The following is a 19806-nucleotide window of genomic DNA, read 5'->3' as shown; positions in this document are numbered from 1 at the left end:
TTGTAGAATCTAATGACACCCCTCCAAGAGTTCTTAAAGAAACTTTGGCCCAACTAGGTTCCCACTTACCAGGTAGTAGCCTCCACTATCACGTTAATTTTACACTCCCTTTCCTCTTATTTTTGTTTACCTTTATTTAATTTTTACCTAATTTAATTTTATTTATCTCTATTTAATTTTCACCTAAGGATACACATAACTGTTACTGTTTTTTTGGAGACATGAATGGGTTGTGGTTTATGACGATGTAAACTTGTCTCTCTAATTGTACGTGTATTTCAATTTTATTGAGGTAACAAGTGTATCAGTGTTCTAGTCTTAATAAAATTATTTTTTTTAAAAATATATGAGATTTCATTAATGAATAGATTTACTAAATTTTCCCAACAATATGGTAATGGTACAGAATTGTATAAGAAGAGACATAATTCCTCTTTCTTTACTTCACTGACATATATAAAACAAAAAACAAATCAATTTGATTGCAATGAGAACAGACTACAAATAAGAGAATCCCACAAGTTCCCCAACTCAAGAGTTCAAGGAATAAACCGAATCATCCCACCACAATCAAAGTTGAATGTTCCTGTACATCAAAAACAATTGCAATTTGCGAGAATATTTAAGTTAAAGGTGCCCATATTCATATTATTTCTCAAGCACAATTTTATAACAACTTCGAATCATTTCCAAGCAAAATCCTGTTTAACTGCACTAATTGAAACCTCGCCAATGGGATCACCGCACTAGGACTAGAAAGTGATTGCTGCATATATCTACATGAACTTTTACTGAATCTTCGACATAGAATGGTGGTCCTCCATCGTCAATGCAATTGTGTACTATCTCCATACCATTTTGATCTCTCTTTTTCTGTGTAAAGATCTTCTATCGCAGTTCAAATCCCGTACCTGGTTGGAGGAGGAAAACAAACATATAAGTAAACTTTGTTGGTTTGAACCAACAATATAGTTAGGCGCAGGAAATGCATTCTTTATTTGGTCTGTCGAATAATTCAAATTTTCTGGACAAAATAGATGAGCAGATACAGAGGAAGGAAAAGAAATCGAGAGAGATGTGAGAGAAAATTGTTAGACACAAAACGGCACCAAGCTCCTCCACTCCATTAAATCATATGCCTTTTGCTTATATACACAGAGGAGAGAGAGTAAATGACAGCTAACAAAAACAAACACCTGGCTATACCAAAACTACCAAAGAATATTTTGCATTGGAGACTGCAAAATATTCCTTTTTGACAGCTCACTGAAACAGAGGAACAATAACAAAATGATACGACATAGTTTTTCTAATTTGAAGAAACAACTAAAAAATATGAAACGACATTAGTAATAAACCAAACAACATAGCATTAACCGAGACCCGTATAAGTCACGTGCTCTTCATCTTCTTCACAAATTTGAACTTCCTGTGAACCTCAACCACCAAACTAGTGAAGTACCTTCCTTCCAGAAACAAAATACAATACTTCAACACACCCCCCTAGATTTTGTTTTGTAGACTCCAATTTCTTTTCTCAACCACAAGAATCTTTCTTTGTTAAATTTTTAGTGAATATGTCTGCAAGTTGAGCATCAGTTCCACAGTGTTTAACTTGAATCTCATCATCCTTTACAGCTTCTCGAATTGAGTGAAACTTCACCTTGATGTGCTTGGTTCTCCCATGATTTACTGGATTTTTGGCAATTGAAATTGTAGATTGATTATCTATGAACAAAGTAGTCCCCTTTTCCTACTTGAATCCCAAATCACACAGAATTTTTCTCAGCCAAATACCTTGATTAGCTACTACTACTGTAGATATATATTCAGCATCAGCAGAGGACTGAGCAACTACCTCTTGCTTCTTGGAGATCCATGAAAAAACCCCACTTCCAAATGAAAAACAATAGCCTCTAGTACTTTTTGAGTCATCAATGCTCCTTGCCCAATCACTATCACAATGACCAACAAGTTCATTCCCATTTGCCTTGTCAAATTTCAAGCCATAATCTACTGTATCCTTGACATATCTAAGTACTCGTTTGGTAGCTGTATAGTGAATCTGAGATCGCTTCTGCATAAAACCGAGACAACAAACTTAATGAGAACATGATATCTAGTCTTGAGGCAGTTAAATACAATAAACTACCAATCAAGCTTCTGTAAGATGTGCTTGCAGCATCAGGAGCCCCATCATCTTTGCTCAACTTACAGTTTGTAGCCAAGGGAGATTCCACTGCTTTACAATTTTCCATATGGAATTTCTTCAATAATTCTGAAGCATACTTACCTTGGTGAAGGCAAATAAAATCTGGACCTTGTATAAATTGCAACCCCAGAAAGTAGCTCATTTCTCCTAGATCAGACATCTCAAATTCTTTCTTTAGCTTCTCTTTGCAGTTCATTAAAGTTGACTCATCTATTCTAGTAAGCAACATATCATCAACATATAAAGAAAGTATTACCTTCACTGATTCAGTAGGATTATAAACATACAAAGTAAGCTCATTTGCACTCTTGCAATACCCTTCTAAAGTAAGAAAATTGTCTATCCGAGTATACCAGGCTCTAGTAGCCTGTTTTAAGCCATACAGATCTTTGATCAGTTTACATACCTTCTCTTCATTACTAGGTTCAATAAAACCTTCAAGCTGATGAACAAAAATATCTTCAGTGAGATATCCATTAAGGAATGCTGACTTCACATCGAGATGCCAAATCCTCCACCCTTTTTTGGCAGCTAATGCTGTTAACAGTCTGATTGTATCAAGTCTGGCTACTAGGGTAAAGGTTTCCCAATAGTCAACACCATAGATCTATGAATAGCCTTTCACCATAAGTCTAGCTTTCAGTTTATTAACTGAACCATCTGTATTAAGTTTAGTTTTATAAATCCATTTCACTCCAATAATATGTTGATCGTTGGTTTATCAACTCACATCCAAGTACCATTCTTTTTAATCATTTCCATATCCTGATTCATAGCTTGGACCCATCTGTTATCTTTCACAGCTTCAATGAAGTTTGCAAGCTCAATAATAGCCACATTACATCTAGCATATATCTCTTGTAAAGTCCTAGTACCACTCACTGCTAAACTTTCATCTTCAATATATGTTTCTTCATCAATCTCTTCTAGTATTGCATCTTGCAACAGATTAAGTTTCCCAGAGTTCACTATTACAGATTTCTCCCTATCCCATACTACCATTTCATCAAACCTTGTATCTCTACTAAAGAAGATTCTTTTGGTTTCAACATTATATAGTTTGTAACCTTTAATAAGATCACTATAACCAATCAAGATAGTAGAAACACTTTTCTTATCAAGTTTGGATCTTTTCTCATAAGGTATCTTTGCATAACAAATAGAGCCAAAGATCTTTAAATGAGTCACTGAAGGCTTACCTCCAAACCAACTCTCATAGGGTGTTTTTTGCATTAAAGCTCTTGTTTGAGTCAAATTCAAGCTATAATTGTCTGTGTTAACATCCTCTACCCAAAAACTTTTAGGTAGATTCTTCTGGAACAAAAGGCATCTTGCCACTTCCATAAGAGTTCTATTCTTCTTTTCAGAGACTCCATTTTGCTGTAGAGTGTATGGTACTGTTAATTGATAAATGATACCAAGCTGTGACAAAAAGTTCTCAAATTCAGTAGCAGTAAACTCTTTTCCATTGTCACTTCTTAGTAATTTTATAGTTAAAGTTACTTGGTTCTCTACCAAGTTTTCGAATTTCACAAAGTTACTCAAAGCTTCTGACTTATTTTTAAGGAAATAAATCCAACAATATTGAGTCAAATCGTCAATGAAAAACAGATAATACTTACTACCACCAAGAGAAGGAGTCTTCATAGGTCTTCCTTAATCTGTATGAACAAGCTACAACTTTTTAGTAGTTTTCAAACTTCTCTACTTAGGAAAAAAGAGCCTGCATTGCTTCCCATATTGACAAGTTCTGCACATTGTTTCTAGTTTAGCTATTCTAGGCAACCTTGTAACTAGTTCTTTAGCAGCCATGATTTGAAGTGAGTTGTAACTGACATGTCCGAGCCTCTTGTGCCACAGCTCAGAGTCATTGACTATACTTGAGAATGCATGATCATGATGCTTCCAATCTATTGGATAGCATTTGTTCCTCATCTCCACAGAGAGCACCTCCTCACCCTTAAGATTAAAGATAGTACAATACCTATCTTTAAAGAAAATGGCATAATTACCCTCAGTCAATTGAGCAACACTCAACAAGCTTTGATTGGCATCCGATACAAAGTAAACATCTGTAATATACTTAGTACCATGCTGAGTTTCAACAGCAACAGTTCCCTTGCCTAGAATCCTCAAAAAAGATCCATCACCAATCTCAACCCTTGACCTATAGCTCTTGTCCAGAGTAGCAAATTGGCTCTCATCACTAGTTAAGTGATTAGAACAGGCACTATCAATCAACCATAGGTTTTTCTTGACTATTTCACTAGACTGTCTAACCATAAGCAACACTTCCTCACATGCCTCAGCTTGTTCCTATGCAACTGTAGCTTTACTTTCAACCTTAGTGCCTTTATTCTTACATACTCTCTCAACATGTCCTAGCTAGTTACAAGACCTGCATTTCACATTCTATCTCTACCAGCAAAATTTAGCTGAGTGAGTTGTCTTCTTACAGTGAGAACAGGGAGGATATTTGGTTTTTTGTTTACCAGACTTATCATCTTCAGTTTTCTTTCCTTCTCCTTTCTCTCAGAATCATTATTCTTTGAGTTGCTACCTAAGTTTAAGTGCTTTGTTTTAGCTACTAAAGCAATATCCACTGAAGTCTTCTGCCTATAAGCTCTCCTTTGCTCTAAGCCTTATAGAGAGTTTACCAGCTCTTTCAAGGTAACATGTGCCATATCCCTTGAATCTTCCAAAGAAGAAATCTTGGATTCATACTTCTCGGGTAGGCTCACTGATATTTTGTTAACCAAACGTTCTTTAGTCACAGTCTTCCCTAACAACCTCAGTTGATTCACCAAACTCATCATTTTACCAGAAAACTCCCTAATATTCTCATCATTTTCCATTCTCAACATCTCAAACTGCCTAGACAAGTTCAAAATCTGAATATGCCTAGTCTTATCACTGCCAAAAACTTCATCCTTCAAGTGATCTCACACCTCCTTAAAACTATCTAGATGCATAATCTTAGAGAAAATGTCATCAGCTACAGCAGATTGTAAACAAGACAAAGCTTTGTACCTTTTTGCTTTGTCCTCCTCAAACTGACGAATCTGAGCTAAGGTATGATTGGCATGTCTTTGAACCGGATCTTCTCTTGTCTCCACAACATCCCAGACGCAAAAAGCTTTGAGATAGGACTTCATCTTCACTGACCAAAAGGCATAGTTCTCCCCTGTAAAGATCGATGGAGCTGAAGTGTTAAATCCTGAAGTTGCCATTGAGTATAACCAAAAAATGAAGGATGATTTAAAGGCAAAGGAAACGTTGGCGAATCAATGAAAACGGTCTCTTAAGATCAAGCAAAACGCTCTGATACCATGTCGAATAATTCAAATTTTCTAGAAAAAAAATAGATGAATAGATACAGAGGAAGGAAAAGAAATCGAGAGAGATGTGAGAGAAAATTGTTAGACACAAAACAACACCAAGCTCCTCCACTCCATTAAATCATATGCCTTTTGCTTATATACACAGAGGAGAGAGAGTAAATGACAGCTAACAAAAACAAACACCTGGCTATACCAAAACTACCGAGGAATATTTTGCGTTGGAGATTGTAAAATATTCCTTTTTGACAGCTCACTGAAACAGAGGAACAATGAAAAAATGATATGACATAGTTTTGCTAATTTGAAAAAACAATTGCAAAATATGAAACGACACTAGTAATAAACCAAACGACATAGCATTATTCGAGACACGTATAAGTCACGTGCTCTTCTTCTTCTTCACAGATTTGAACTTCCTGTGAACTTCAGCCACCAAACCAGTGAAGTACCTTCCTTCCAGAAACAAAAGCCAATACTTCAACATGGTCATTGTCACTTGAACAAGCAGTAGAATATTTAGTTGGGGGGTCTCAAAGGACAAAAGGTGGCTTTTCCCTATTAAAGCATAAGCGGGAGCTCCTTCAATTGGATCCTTCGCCTCACTTCATTACCTGAAATTTCGGCATATGCTCCCAATTTTGCTCTGGTAGCATCCCTCATCTCTTTTGCTTTGTACAGAGCTTATCCGGGTCCAAATCCCATGCCTGTTTGTAGGAAAACAAACGTATATATAATCAAATGCTTTATTTTCATCTGTTTACACATGAAAGTCTATTAGGTTTAAGATATGTAAAAGAGAGGTAAACCATCTATCTCACTCATAATCCTCGTTCTCCCCTCTTTACTATTCAAATTCAAGACATAAGGCAACAATGATTTATACAGCTTGCAACTAAAATTCAAGAGATTTTCGAATATGATGAGCTTAAGTTACAGTTAAATATGATATTTAAGTTTTTTTTTCTCAATCATGAATTTGATTTTCCTTCCGTCAGGAAATTTCCAAGGGGCAGGAACGAGCAGTCCTCCATAATTGTTTACCTTTTTTTTTTGAAAGTTATGGTTTTCCATAATTGTTTACCTGACTACGGTTTATCAGTTTTCTTGTCTAGTAGCCAATTTTTCAATGGCAAAATGACTTATAAAGTAAACTATTTACTAGCACAAAACGTTGACAAATTAAGGAAGATGCAGGTGGATAAATAAAAACAGAGTTCCAAAACTTGGTTTAGCTTTATTCTATCAGAGACAAGCTTCATCCAACTCGATCACATCCTGACGGCCAAACTTTATACATGGCTCAATGAACAGGTGACAATGTCATCTGATGCTGAAGTGAATAATTTGCAATCTTTGCCAAATACAACCACATGGTTGCAAATGCATATCTTCACCACTCTTTCAAATAAAAGCTCTCTTCAGATAATGTGACCAAACAAATTATTTTTGGGTGCACATTGTGTCAAAGTAAATGTGGAGTACTACCATCAATAAATTAATCTGTGTAACAATCTATAAAAATATAAATACCTTGTTGTTGTTCATCATCAATTTTTTTTAAAAAGCTATAATTTAATTCGCATTTTACATGTTCATCATTGATTAGACTATAGTTCTGATAATGGTATTAAATTTTATTACACAATTTGAACTAAATTTAGATTTTTTTTTTAAACTTTTTTTAAGCATATGCATGGTTCGGACTGGAAAAAGGACATCCAAGAGTGAGATTAGAATATAAACTTATTAAAATTAAAAAAGAAAATAAAATTGGAGTTAAATAAGATCCAAAGAAGCACCAGATCTTATTAAAGTAGTACACTCAAGATACAGGTAGAATGATTCACATTGCCAAGCATCTGTTGTGAAGCTAGGAATACATAGCTTTAAAGGTGTGTCAAAGTTTTTCGAAATTAACTCATAGCATTACATAGCTCGAGAAGTGAGCTGGGATGCGAACCTTAGATTTTTATCCTCTTATTGACGGGCAGCAACCATTAAAGTAAGCATGAGTTGCTTATTTATTTTTCTGAATTCACAACACCCCCTAACTAGGATTTGGAGGGAACCTTATAAGGTCAGTCTCCTTTGAACAAGCACCAGCCAATTTGTTGGGGCAGTCTCGAAGGACAGAAGGTGGGTCTGCCCTGTTAAAACAAAAACGGATCTCCCACAGCTGAGGGATCTGCCGCGGGTCTCGATTGCGAGGCCGAGTGTTACATGCAATTTGAGGATATGCCCCCAAATTTTGCTTGACAGCTTCTAATATGGTTCCCACTTTATGTCGTTCATCTCCAGGTTGAATTCCAATAACTGGTTGGAGGAGGGAAGCAAAAGATATGATCAATATTGCTTTCCTTTAATTTGTTCACAGGGTTTTGTCCATGTGCTCTTAATAAATACAGTCATTGAATCTGAATTTAAAGCTATACTTAATAAATTTTTATGTATAATTACCTTTTAAGGGATTGTACTCAGCAGTGAGAGAAACGGTCCCTTGAAAATAACCAAAAGGATCATGAGGATAATTCGAACACATTCCATGCTTTTCCCATTCACGTCTCCAAAAATCCTGATCATTCCGTTCATCATTTTTGGTTAAAAGGTTTGGCCAATATTCCGTTAATTCTCCTTGGATGAACCGCAATTGCTCCTACAAGTTTTAATTAAATAAATAACTAATAAGAATTGTAAAAATAAAAATAATATATATAAATAGGACCATAAAATTCTTACCATAGCTTCTTCTGAACTCTTGGGAGTGATACTGATGCATGAAGGATCCTCGTTGTAGGGAGGCACCGGTGTGTCAATATCATATTGTGGCCATAAACCATGGATGGTGAACTTATTGGGGATGTCTGGAATACACCTCTTTCCGGTGTTACAAACAGAAGGTGGCCACTGGAGACTGAGCTTGTAGAAGTCAAACTCAGACATAACTGACACTAGCAAGGTGGCTAGGACAGCAACAGCTAATAAGTGCCTATTCATTGTTGCAAGAAGAAGATGCTAAGTAAGTAATCAAGCTTGCCCAGAGTACATCTATGGAGAACATATATATTACCGCACTAGCAGTGACTGCTACATTCACATTGCTAATATTTTTGGGTTGTGGTTTCCACTGTCCAGGTTGTAGCCTCAAAGTCCTCCACTATCACGTTAATTTTATATTCCCTTTCCTCTCATTTTATTTATCTCTATTTAATATTCACCGAGTTTTAAAAAATTTGTTGATTTTAATGTATTTCATATGAATTTGATGTTCTATATTTTTTAATGTCCAAACCATTAAAGAAAGACAAATTAAAAAATGAGATGGATAGAGTATATATAATTTTGCAGTTTGAAAAATAAAAAAAAATCATGTACCAATTATTAAATCAAATATTTAGTAATTTCGGAGCTTGTAATGTCGCTGATTTCCAGCTCTATATGTGGTGTTTGAGCTTGGGGTTATTCTTTATTGTTTGCAGTTAAGGTAGTCTTGGGACTTCTTTTGCAGATTCCCAAGCCAAGTTTGGTGCTGATAGATTAAAAATGTTTTATACTTGATGGTAGTTTTAGAATGAGAATTATGTTTTATTCTTTGATTTTTATAGTTTGAATAAGTTTATGATGTTACAAACTTTTCTCTTTAATTATACATGTATCTCAATTTTATTGAGATGACAACAATTATATCAATGTTCAGATATTAATAAAATTATTTTTAAAAAAAATATACTTGAGATTTCATTAATAAATAAATTTACAAAAATTTCTTAGCAAAATAATAATGGTACAGAACTACATAAGAAGAGATATAATTCCTCTTTCTTTGTTTGACGGACATATATTCGACAAAGAACAAACCAGTCTGGTTGCAATGAGATCAGACTACAACTAAGACAATCCCACAAAGTTCCCCAACTCATGAGTTGAAAGAATAAACCGAATCATCCCACCACAACCAGAGTTGAATCTTCCTACACATCAAAAACAATTGCAATTTACAAGAATATTTAAATTAAAAGCGCCAATATTCGAATTATTTCTCAAGCACTATTTTACAAGAACTTCAAATCATTTTGAAGCAAAATCCTGTTTAACTGCACTAATTGAAACCTCTCCAATGGGATTACCGCACTAGGACTAGGAGTGATTGCAGCATATATCCACACTAACTTTTTACTGATCCTTCGACATTGGCTGGTGGTTTTGAGATATTTCCACACCACTTTGATATCTATTTTGGTGTGTAATGATCTTCCAACGCATTTCAAATCCAATACATTGGGCTTATTTTTTAACCAACAATATAATTAGGCACAGGTAATGCGTTCTTTATTTGGTCATTGTCACTTGAACAAGCATTAGAATATTTTGTGGAGGCAGTCTCCAAGGACGAAAGGTGGCTTTGCCCTATCAAACCATAAGCGAAGCTCCTTCAATTGGATCATCCCGCTTGCCTTCTTACATATAATTTCGGCATTTGCTCCCAATTTTGCTTTGATAGCATCCGTTATCTCTTTTACTTTGTACAGAGCTTGTCCAAATCCCGTACCTGTTTCCAGGAAAACAGACATAATCTTGAGTTAGCAATCTTCTGAATGGCCGCCTTTGAATCAGTCTCCACCGAAATTTTACTCTGCTCCTGGTCCCAACAGTTTTAAACCATAAAGAACTTCCCATAATTGAGCCAAAGAATAGCTTATCAAATTAATTCCGTGGAACTTTTACTTAATTACCTGATATCTGGTCGGATTTAAATAATATGGGTCCAAGTTAGAGTTCATTGACTTTCAATCTACATATAATTCTCTATTCAACCATCGTTTTCACATTTATATTTGATAGAACATATTCTGAGGTCCGTAAACTTTGAATTCTTAAACCATCATTTTCAAATATATATGATGAAATATATTGTGATGTCCATAAACTTTGAATTCCTTAGAACAATGTGAATTCAATAGGGATTTTAATGTTTAATGAGATGGAATAAAATACTTAGAGATGAAGATAATAATAAAATAAATAAGAGAACAAAAATGTATAAATCGTTAAGGATTAATATCAAATTTGTAACTACATTATGATTCAATATTAAATTTTGTCATTGTACTTCAATTTTATTGAATTTGTTCACTATATTTTTAATTTTGTTAATATTTAATAAAAATAATAATGGAATTAAAATGTTACAAAATATTCTGTTAATGCAATGTCAAATTTCATTGTTCAATGATCCAGGAAATTGAAAAATACATTAACAAAATCAATGAAATTGCAGAACAAAGTAGAATTCAACATCGAATCATCATTTACTTACAAATTAAACCTTAATTTCATTTTTGAGTATCGTAAGCATAAATTCATCATGAATTCTCAGCCGTCTCGAAAAGGGATACATCCAATTACATTCCAATTTAGAGGCGGCCTGCCTAATGCCAAGAGAGGGACAAGGCCCAACAGTCCCTCAAAATACATGCAAAAAGAAGGAATTTGCTGAGATTTATGGGTTTGAATAGAGCATAAAGAAGGGATAAAAGAGCAACCAGGCATATGAATACTGTTTTAAAGCTTTTTTCTTTTAAATTTACTGTTTTAAATCTAAGAAATAATAGCATATAATTCATTATAAAGTTTGTAAAAAATTTACATCCTTTGCAAAGTATGAAACCCATGGTATGTCCTTATTTGTAAATTGCTATCTTAATTTGAATCCTGACAACTCTTATGGTTAAATATATCCTTCAGTTGTAGGTACTTAGGTGATATAGTCCATTGGCTTTGTGATGTTGCTCCAGTTTTGATTGGTATTGCATTAACAATGTACCCTACATTCTGTTCTCTAAACAAGAAAAAAGAAAAGAAAAGATTATTATAATTACTTCAGCATAAGAAGTAATTACCATTCTCTTATTTTCTGAAGGATCAACTCTGGAAGAAAAAAATATTCCTTCCTTTCTTGATTGAATTATAATGAATTACCTTTCAAACAAAAAAACTCTGGAAGAATACAGGATTTGGTTGCAAGTTCTACTCTGTGTGCCTATGATTTCTTGAATAAAATACATTTTTCTTGCGGTGTTTAACTTTCTGTGTTTGAGGATTATGTTTAAGTTTATCCCATAGATGGATTTAGCCACGTTAATTCTAGAAAAATGTTTGTAGTTGTACAGGTTTTCTTACCCAAACCGATTCTAATGCCATAAGAGTTTTGGGCCAATCAAGCGTGAGACTGGACATGACATTTTGGCGTTGACGTTCAATAAATTATTTTCCAAAAAAAAAGAAACTTAAAGTGAAGATTAGGAACCCTCGGGCTTGGTCATTGCTAGAAATTAATATGCATTTACTAGCTAATGAATAAGCTAGTCCATAACTTCTAGTCGTGTGTTTCTACCATTTCATGAATAAAATTTCACTTCTAATATTTAAATGTTTTATGGGGCTAAGGATAGATCTGGGTTAAGGTCCTGCGTTCATCTTGATGGATTGGCTCCTGGGATTTCATTTCTGCTTCAATATGGTGGATTAATGCCTATTAAATGTATGAGCCTTCCCTGCTGGTAACTTCTGCTCTCTGATTAGTCTTATGTCTGTTCCCTGTCTCTTAAGGATGTCATTTGTTGGAGCTATTTGTACCGGATGCCATTTATAGGTTCGTGCACAAGTTTTTTGCTTTTTGCTTGGTCCTTCTCTACATTCTGGTACTCCCACTGCAGGTTGCTCTTTTTGTATTGTGGGTGGTCCTTTTTGACTCGGTTTGTAGGGATACTTCATCCCTTCTCTTTTCTGAAATATAATATATAGTTACCTGCTTCTCGAAAAAAAAAAATATTTAAATGTTTTATGAATAGAATACTTATTCATGTGATTAAGCAGAAGGTCAAGGTAAGTTGATCTACTTTTAATTTTTTGATTAATAAATTTTAAGAATCTTCTAACTTAATCTGGTAAACAAATTACATCTATGCTCTCTAACTTTTTATATCCATTTCTTTTTTGGGTGACAATTCACTGAGTTTGAATCGCAAAACAAACAGTGGTCTTTCTCCTGATATTTCAACATTGAAATTTATGGATTGAAAAATTCAAGGTTGGGCGTACGAACATATATTTTGCCTTTGTACAAACATTGAAATTTCTTACACGAGTAACCAATCAATTGACTTTTCTTTTTTTTATTTAAGGTGATTTTATTAGAACTAAACTACCATAACATTTAAAATCTTAGACTTAAGCTGGCATAAAACGTATGATTTGTGCAGAAAGTAGAGTAAATACAATTGCAGTAGGAAACTACTTCACTAAGTTTAGTTGCAATTTACTTCCCTGTCGTAACTTGCGGGTCCGGGAACCCGACCGCTAGAACCGATAGAAAACTCTATAACTAGGAGTCGCCACCAATTTTTTTCTAGGTGCGGTTGGTCACTTATTGACGGGATTCTAATCGATGAAATCTTAAATTAATTTTAAACCCGCCGAGAGAATCTTAAACTGATCTACATTTTTCTAGATCTAAGTTCGGGAGTACGATTACGCTCGGGGAAGGATTAGCACCCCCGAGAAGCCCGTTCCATGAACGGTACCATTTTTAGATTATCCTATTGGGCTTTAATCTTTAAATTCATTACATTTCCTTAGCTATAATTTGCTTATTGTATCTCCAATTTTATTAAATTATTTTATTTGATTCTAAAATGAAATGCAAGTGTGAGGCAAGATGAAATGCATGACGTGAGATAAAAAATGTCGGACGAATAACCTTTTATCGAGAACATTCTCCCGAATCCGCCCACCATACTGGTGGGATCCGAGGTGTTCTCTCACCTAGGGAATTATCCGAAAAACTCACCTTCGCAAATTCAACGAATAAATCCCATCATTGGGGTTATCGTACGTTTTTCTTCAAAAGTAATATTTTCGTGAATATAAACCTATTACGAGCAAAAACCTTTCATTAAATATATTTCCCAAGCCCTCCCATCATACTTATGGGACCCGGAGACATCTTTTCACCTAGAAAACTTTTCGAGAAATACTCACCTTCGCAAGATTCTCGAAAGATCCCATCATCGGGGCTTAACTCGTAAACAAAAATACCTATATGCAATGATAAGCATGATGCAATATATATATGCTATGCTAATGCAATTAACTATTTTTATCATTATTATTTTTTAATTATTATTTTATTTTATTTTTTATTATCATATCTTTTATTTTATTCTTTTATATTTTATTTTTATTCTAAATTTCTCCTATATTTTCCTTGATATTTCTTATCTTATTTCTTTTATATAATATTTATTAATCTATACCTTGTACCACTAGATATTTAATGCTTAATTTTAAATTATTTATTGTTTTGGATTTTCCTTATTAATAGTTTTTATTATTTGTCTATTTATTTAATGTCATGGATATTACCTTTTCACAAATTTATTATATACATATTTGAATTATTATTATCTATTATTTATTTATTTATTATTTTTTTGAATGATTTTGTGTTGTTAAATTTTTATTTATAAAAATTTCGGGATCTCGAAATCGAGGCCCTCCCACCGTACTGGTGGAGCCTTAATTCGGATTCCGAATCTAAAAACAATTAGCTCGGGATTGCGACTTCTCCCGTCCCGACCGATCATCCCATCATCGGTATTGATTACTTATTTTTCGTATTCTTCCCTTAACTAAATATATCCTCACAATAATATTTTAATGATATTTTATTTATAGATTCTTTTTCTATTTATGTGCATACTCTATTTGGCAAAAACTCTTACTTATAAACTAAATAATCTTTTAAGCTTATATATATATTTTATGCATCCATACATACTTTTTCTTACTTGAATCTAATTTTACTATAAACATTTAGTAGATTTATATGACTAATTAAACACATTCCTATCATCTCCTAACCATTTACTACATTTATTATTTATTTCATATACGCATATTTTTTAGCTCCCTAAAGTCTACTATCTATCATGTTAAAGATTTTCACATTTTTTGCTTCCATATACTTCATTTTTCCAATGTATATAGTTAAGAAAATAATAACACTGTCATGACTAATAAATAAAAAAAAATTATCATATCCCAACATCAACAGTCCAAACCCAAATCACTATTTAGTGAGCAGATCCATTACCTACTGGGTTGAAGCTGACCTACTGCTCCAGGTGGATTTAAGCTCTGTTGGGCTTTGGCCGCCTCCGATCCAGCCTAGGTCTGAATGGCCTGCTCCAACCGCACCACTTGGGGACAAGGGGAAGGTTTTTCCTTCTTTATCCCCAACAGCACCGTTTAGAGACCTTCTCTCTAAATGCACCAACCGACTTCTTTACCTCATTCCCCTCATTCTCTTTTTAATTTCTCTCTCTAGTGGCACCGGTTCTCTCCCATCTCTCTAGAAACATCTGCTTTTTGACACCTCCCAAATCGGACATTTACTATTGCCAGATCTGGTGCCGCAGCACCACTTTTCCCCTTATTTTCTCCTCCTTATCACTAGTGCCACTCAGGTCTCATTTTCTTCGTCCAACACCGGCAACTACAGCCTTTCCTTTCCTAACTCAAAACCTCCATATCTCTCCCAAAAACCCATCGATCAGCTCTAGATCTTTCCCAAAATAGCCTCCGATAGGCTCTTCTTTCACTACCTCCTTTCTTGCGCCAACGCCGCTCCCTAACCGGACCCTTCTCTCTCTATTCAACGGCGACGCAAGACCTAAAGACTCTCTTTTCACCCAAAAACAAAAATTCCTCCACTCACTCACCTAACCGGTGGCTATTTTTGGTTTATTTTTTTTTCTTCTTCTTTTTTTTTATTGTGGTTGTTTCTGGTTGTTAGAAAGTTGGGATTTTTTATTTTGTTGTGGCTAGATATTCTTTGGTTACTGGTACTTGCTAGGGATTTTAGGGTTTTCGATTGCTGATCCCTTCCTGCTATAGTGCCCTCTCCCCTTTATACTCGATTTATGGCTTCTGGATGGGGCACTCTCCCACTACTTTGCCAGACGTGGTTTTTTTGCATCTGGCACTGTAGTGGTGCCTGGTACTGGCTTTGGCAGGGTGCGTCTACGCCCTACCAGTACACTCTCTTTTTTTTCATTTTTTTACTTATTTTTCTTTTTTTGTTATTAGTTATTTAATTAATTTTTAGTTATTAAGCCTTTTTGTTTACTTAAAATTGAAGTGTCTACAGCTGGCCCTCTTTGCGCAATTCGGTAATCCGAAATAGTGCAAAGACGTGGACATTGTATTTGACTTAATTCCTTAATTCTCTTACCAAAGTTTTTTTTTATTTTGTTTGTTTGAGAGAAAAATGAGACTGCTAAGCATTACGAAACTTTAAAATGAAACTCCTCAAAACTAAGGCAATGAAACTTTAAAAATGAGACTCCTCAAAACTAAGGCAACGAAACTTTTTTTAAAAAATGAACTCCTCAAAATTGAGGCAACGAAACTTGAAAAATAAACTCCTCAAAATTGAAACAACGAAACTTTTAAAAATGAACTCCTCAAAATTGAGGCAACGAAACTTTAAAAATGAACTCCTCAAAGCTGAGGCAACGAAACTTGAAAAATAATCAACCCTTCATCCGAGGTTCTACGATTTTTAAAAATCAATTTCTTTCTCTTTCAATTGTTTCAAAATTTTGAATATGACAATTCTAATATCCTAATTATTTCCATCAACTTTAATTTTGAGTGTTTTAGAGCCTTCTCTCCGATCATTAGAGGTTGAACCGATCACGCCTTCAACCTCTCACCTTCCCCAATTCATTGCTCACAACTGTTTTCTTCCTCCATTATTTGCATAGTCCACTCATTCTTCACATCTTTACTGTTCTCTATTCTATTGCAGTTTCCACTTCTTTCTTCTCTTTCTTTGTCTCTTCTCTTTCTCTTTTATATGTATTACCAAACTCCATTTCATTCCCTATCAACTATGATTCTTTTTTTTTTCAAAATAATGTAAACATTTCCTTTCTTTATCATGCTTTTTATTAAATATCATCCCAATGTTATGACAAATGCAATGCACTGATATCTCCTCTCTTGGCAAAATGGAAATGCTGACAATATATGTCAGGAGAAAAAGGCTATCTTTCATTCAAAAAAAAGAAGGAAATTTCTACAACCAGGCATAATGACAAGGAATAACATACATAAGGGGGTAAAATCAATTAACAGGAAAGGGAAATAGTTCTTTCTTAATGACTGTTCCAATGGATATTAACAGTAGCCTTGAAATTTTATCTCGAGACAGACACAAGCGTCAACTCCCTTGTTTTTCACCTGAACGTCTCGGATCATGATTTTCACCTCTTTCGTGTTAAGCCCTTGTAGATTTTGTAGTATTTGGACTTCCTTTGTGTCTAGACCGCCCTTTCGGGTTTTTGCCCTAAACATATCTCCCAGATTCAAGCCGCCTTTTCAGGTTTTCAACTTGAATTCTTCTCTCTTTTTTTATGCATAATATTTCTTGACAGTATCAACATTCACTAGGTTAAAAAACTCCCTTCCGTCCATCTCTGCTAAAATTAGTACCCCTCCTAAAAAAGCCTTCTTCACCACAAATGGTCTTTCCCAATTTGGCGTCCATTTCCCGCGAGGATCTTGCTGGTTCGGGAGGATTCTCTTCAGCACTAACTCTCCTTCTTGGAACTGTCAAGGATGTACCTTCTTGCCATATGCTCTCATCATCCTCTTCTGATATAATTGTCCATGGCAAAGTGCTGTCAACCTTTTCTCTTCCATGAGATTCAATTGCTCATAACGAGTGTCAACCCATTCAGCTTCTTCTACTTGTACTTCTTTAAGGACTCTTAGAGAAGGGATTTCTACTTCAATTGGCAAAACTGCTTGCATCCCATACACCAAAAAGAACAGAGTAGCTCCCGTGAAAGTTCGAACTGTTGTGCGATAAGCATGCAAAGCAATAGGTAACTTTTCATGCCAATCTTTGTATACATCTGTCATCTTTTCAATTATCCTTTTGATGTTCTTGTTAGTTGCTTCTATAGCTCCGTTCATCTTTAGGCGATAAAGTGCTGAATTGTGATGCTTGATTTTGAACTTGGCACAAACCTCCTTCACCATTGAACCATTGAGGATACTAGCATTGTCCGTGATGATCCTTTTTGGGAGACCATAGCGGCATATAATCTCTTTTTGGATGAACTTACATACAACTTTCTGGGTTATGTTGGCATAAGATGTGTCGTAACGTGCGGGTCCGGGAAGCCGACTGCTAGACGCGGGAGTGAAAATTCTAAAAAAAACTAGGTTAGAATTAGGAGTCACCACCAATCTTTTTTACTAGGTGCGATTGGCCACCTTTTGACTCGATTCTAATCGATGAAGCCTTAAATTAATTTTAAGCCCACCAAAAAGAACCTTCAACTGGTCTACGATTTTCTAGATCTAGGCACGGGAGTACGGTTACGCTCGGGAAAGGATTAGCACCCCCAGGACGCCCATTCCATGAACGGTACCATTTTTAGATTATCCTATTAAGCTTTAATTTTTAATTTCACTATATTTTCTTAGTTATTATTCTCTTATTTTATCTCTTATTTAACCTAAAATGGAATGCAAGTGTGAGGTAAGATGATATGCATGGCGTGAGATAAAAAATGTCGAACGAATAACCTTTTATTGAGGACATTCTCCCAGATCCGCCCATCATACTGGTGGGATCCGGGGTGTTCTCTCACCTAGGGAATTATCCGAGAAACTCGCCTTCACAAATTCAACGAATATTCCCATCATCGAAGTTATTGTACGTTTTTCTTTTAAAAAAAATATTTTCATGAATAATGAACCTAATACGAGCGAAAACCTTTTATTAAATATGTTTCCTCGAGCCCTCCCATCATACTGGTGGGACTGGAGGACATCTTTTCACTTAGGAAACTTTTCGAGAAATACCCGCCTTCGTAAGATCCTCGGAAGATCCCATCATCGGGGCTTAAACTTGAAAACAGAAATATTTATATGCAATGATATGCATGATGCAACATATATATGCTAGGCGAATGCGATTATCTATTTTATTGTTTTTATTATTTTTATTTTTTGTCATTTATTATTTAATTATTATTTTTATTTTGTTTTATTCTTTTTTATCATATTTTCTTTTTATATTTCTAATTATTATTTTTTTTATACTTTACATTTTTTGTTCTAAGTTTCTCTTGTATTTTTCGTTTATAAATTATTTATGGTTCCATGTTATTTTAGTGGACACAAATTTTATTATTTTTTACTATTCTTTATTTTCATATTTTTATATTATTTATTATTTTTATATTTTTTATATTTTTATTATTATATTTTTATTTTTATTTTTTTGTAAGCAATCTTTTATTCAAATCTAATACCTAAAGTTTTATATCTATGTTTAATTCCATTTTTTACTTTCTAATTTATTTCTTTTATATAACATTTTATTAATCCATAATTTATATCACTAGATATTTAATGTTTAACTTTGAAAATATTTATTGTTTTGGAATTTTCTTGTTGGTAGTTTATACAACTTGTCTATTTATTTAATGCCATGGATATTACCTTTTCATACAATTATTATATATATACATTTGAATCATCATTATTTTTTTATTTTATTTATTATATTTTTTTAATATGATTTTTGTATAGTTAAATTTTCATTTATAAGAATTTCGAGATCTTGAAATCGAGGCCCTCCCATCGTGCTGGTGGAACCTTGATTTGGATTCGAAACCTAAGGAAAATTGGCCCGAGATTGCTACTTCTCGCGTCCCGACCGATCATCCCATCATCGGTGTTGTTTACTTGTCTTTAATGTCATGATATTTTTTTAGGAGTTAATTCCCTATGGTTGATTCTCTTACCTATCTTATTATAATCATCTAACTAATTCTTCCATCTTTAATACTTGACATAATATTTTTTATTATTTACTTTAGTTAGCTAATTACTTTAAAGAAAAATCATACTATTATTATTATTCTCATATTTGCATCTTTGTTCACACTAATTTTCCTAATCCTAAAATATAATTTGAAAATTCCAAAGCACTATACCATGATTATTAAGCCTTGTTGCATATCATTAAATAATAGATAACCCAATCATTTGAGAACACAATAAATTGCAAAAAAGAGGTTTAAGTTTTACCTAGCTTGGGCTTAGAAGATAACCCAAGTGGTTTGTTGCAATCTGCCGGAGTCCCTCTTTTCAATAACACGGTTAAAAAAT

The 19806-nt window shown here is 34.2% G+C and overlaps 2 protein-coding genes across 2 annotated transcripts; both read right to left on the bottom strand.

Annotated features, from left to right (window-relative positions):
• Positions 7601-8563, bottom strand: LOC18587310 (ribonuclease 1). Its single transcript, XM_018128903.1, has 3 exons — positions 8290-8563; positions 8011-8206; positions 7601-7866 (listed from the first exon to the last, which is right to left on the bottom strand). Exons 1-3 carry the CDS (start codon positions 8545-8547, stop codon positions 7601-7603), a joined length of 720 nt encoding a protein of 239 aa, XP_017984392.1. The 5' UTR covers positions 8548-8563.
• Positions 9492-17661, bottom strand: LOC108663660. The gene is made up of 3 exons (XM_018128902.1): positions 17242-17661; positions 10100-10189; positions 9492-9521 (listed from the first exon to the last, which is right to left on the bottom strand). The coding sequence occupies exons 1-3, from the start codon at positions 17659-17661 to the stop codon at positions 9492-9494; spliced, it is 540 nt and encodes a 179-aa protein (XP_017984391.1).

Source organism: Theobroma cacao, chromosome 10 (genome assembly GCF_000208745.1).
Source record: "Theobroma cacao cultivar B97-61/B2 chromosome 10, Criollo_cocoa_genome_V2, whole genome shotgun sequence".
Lineage (NCBI taxonomy): Eukaryota > Viridiplantae > Streptophyta > Magnoliopsida > Malvales > Malvaceae > Theobroma > Theobroma cacao.
The sequence above is the reverse complement of the archived record's forward strand: the minus strand, read 5'-3'. Positions and strand labels throughout refer to the sequence as shown.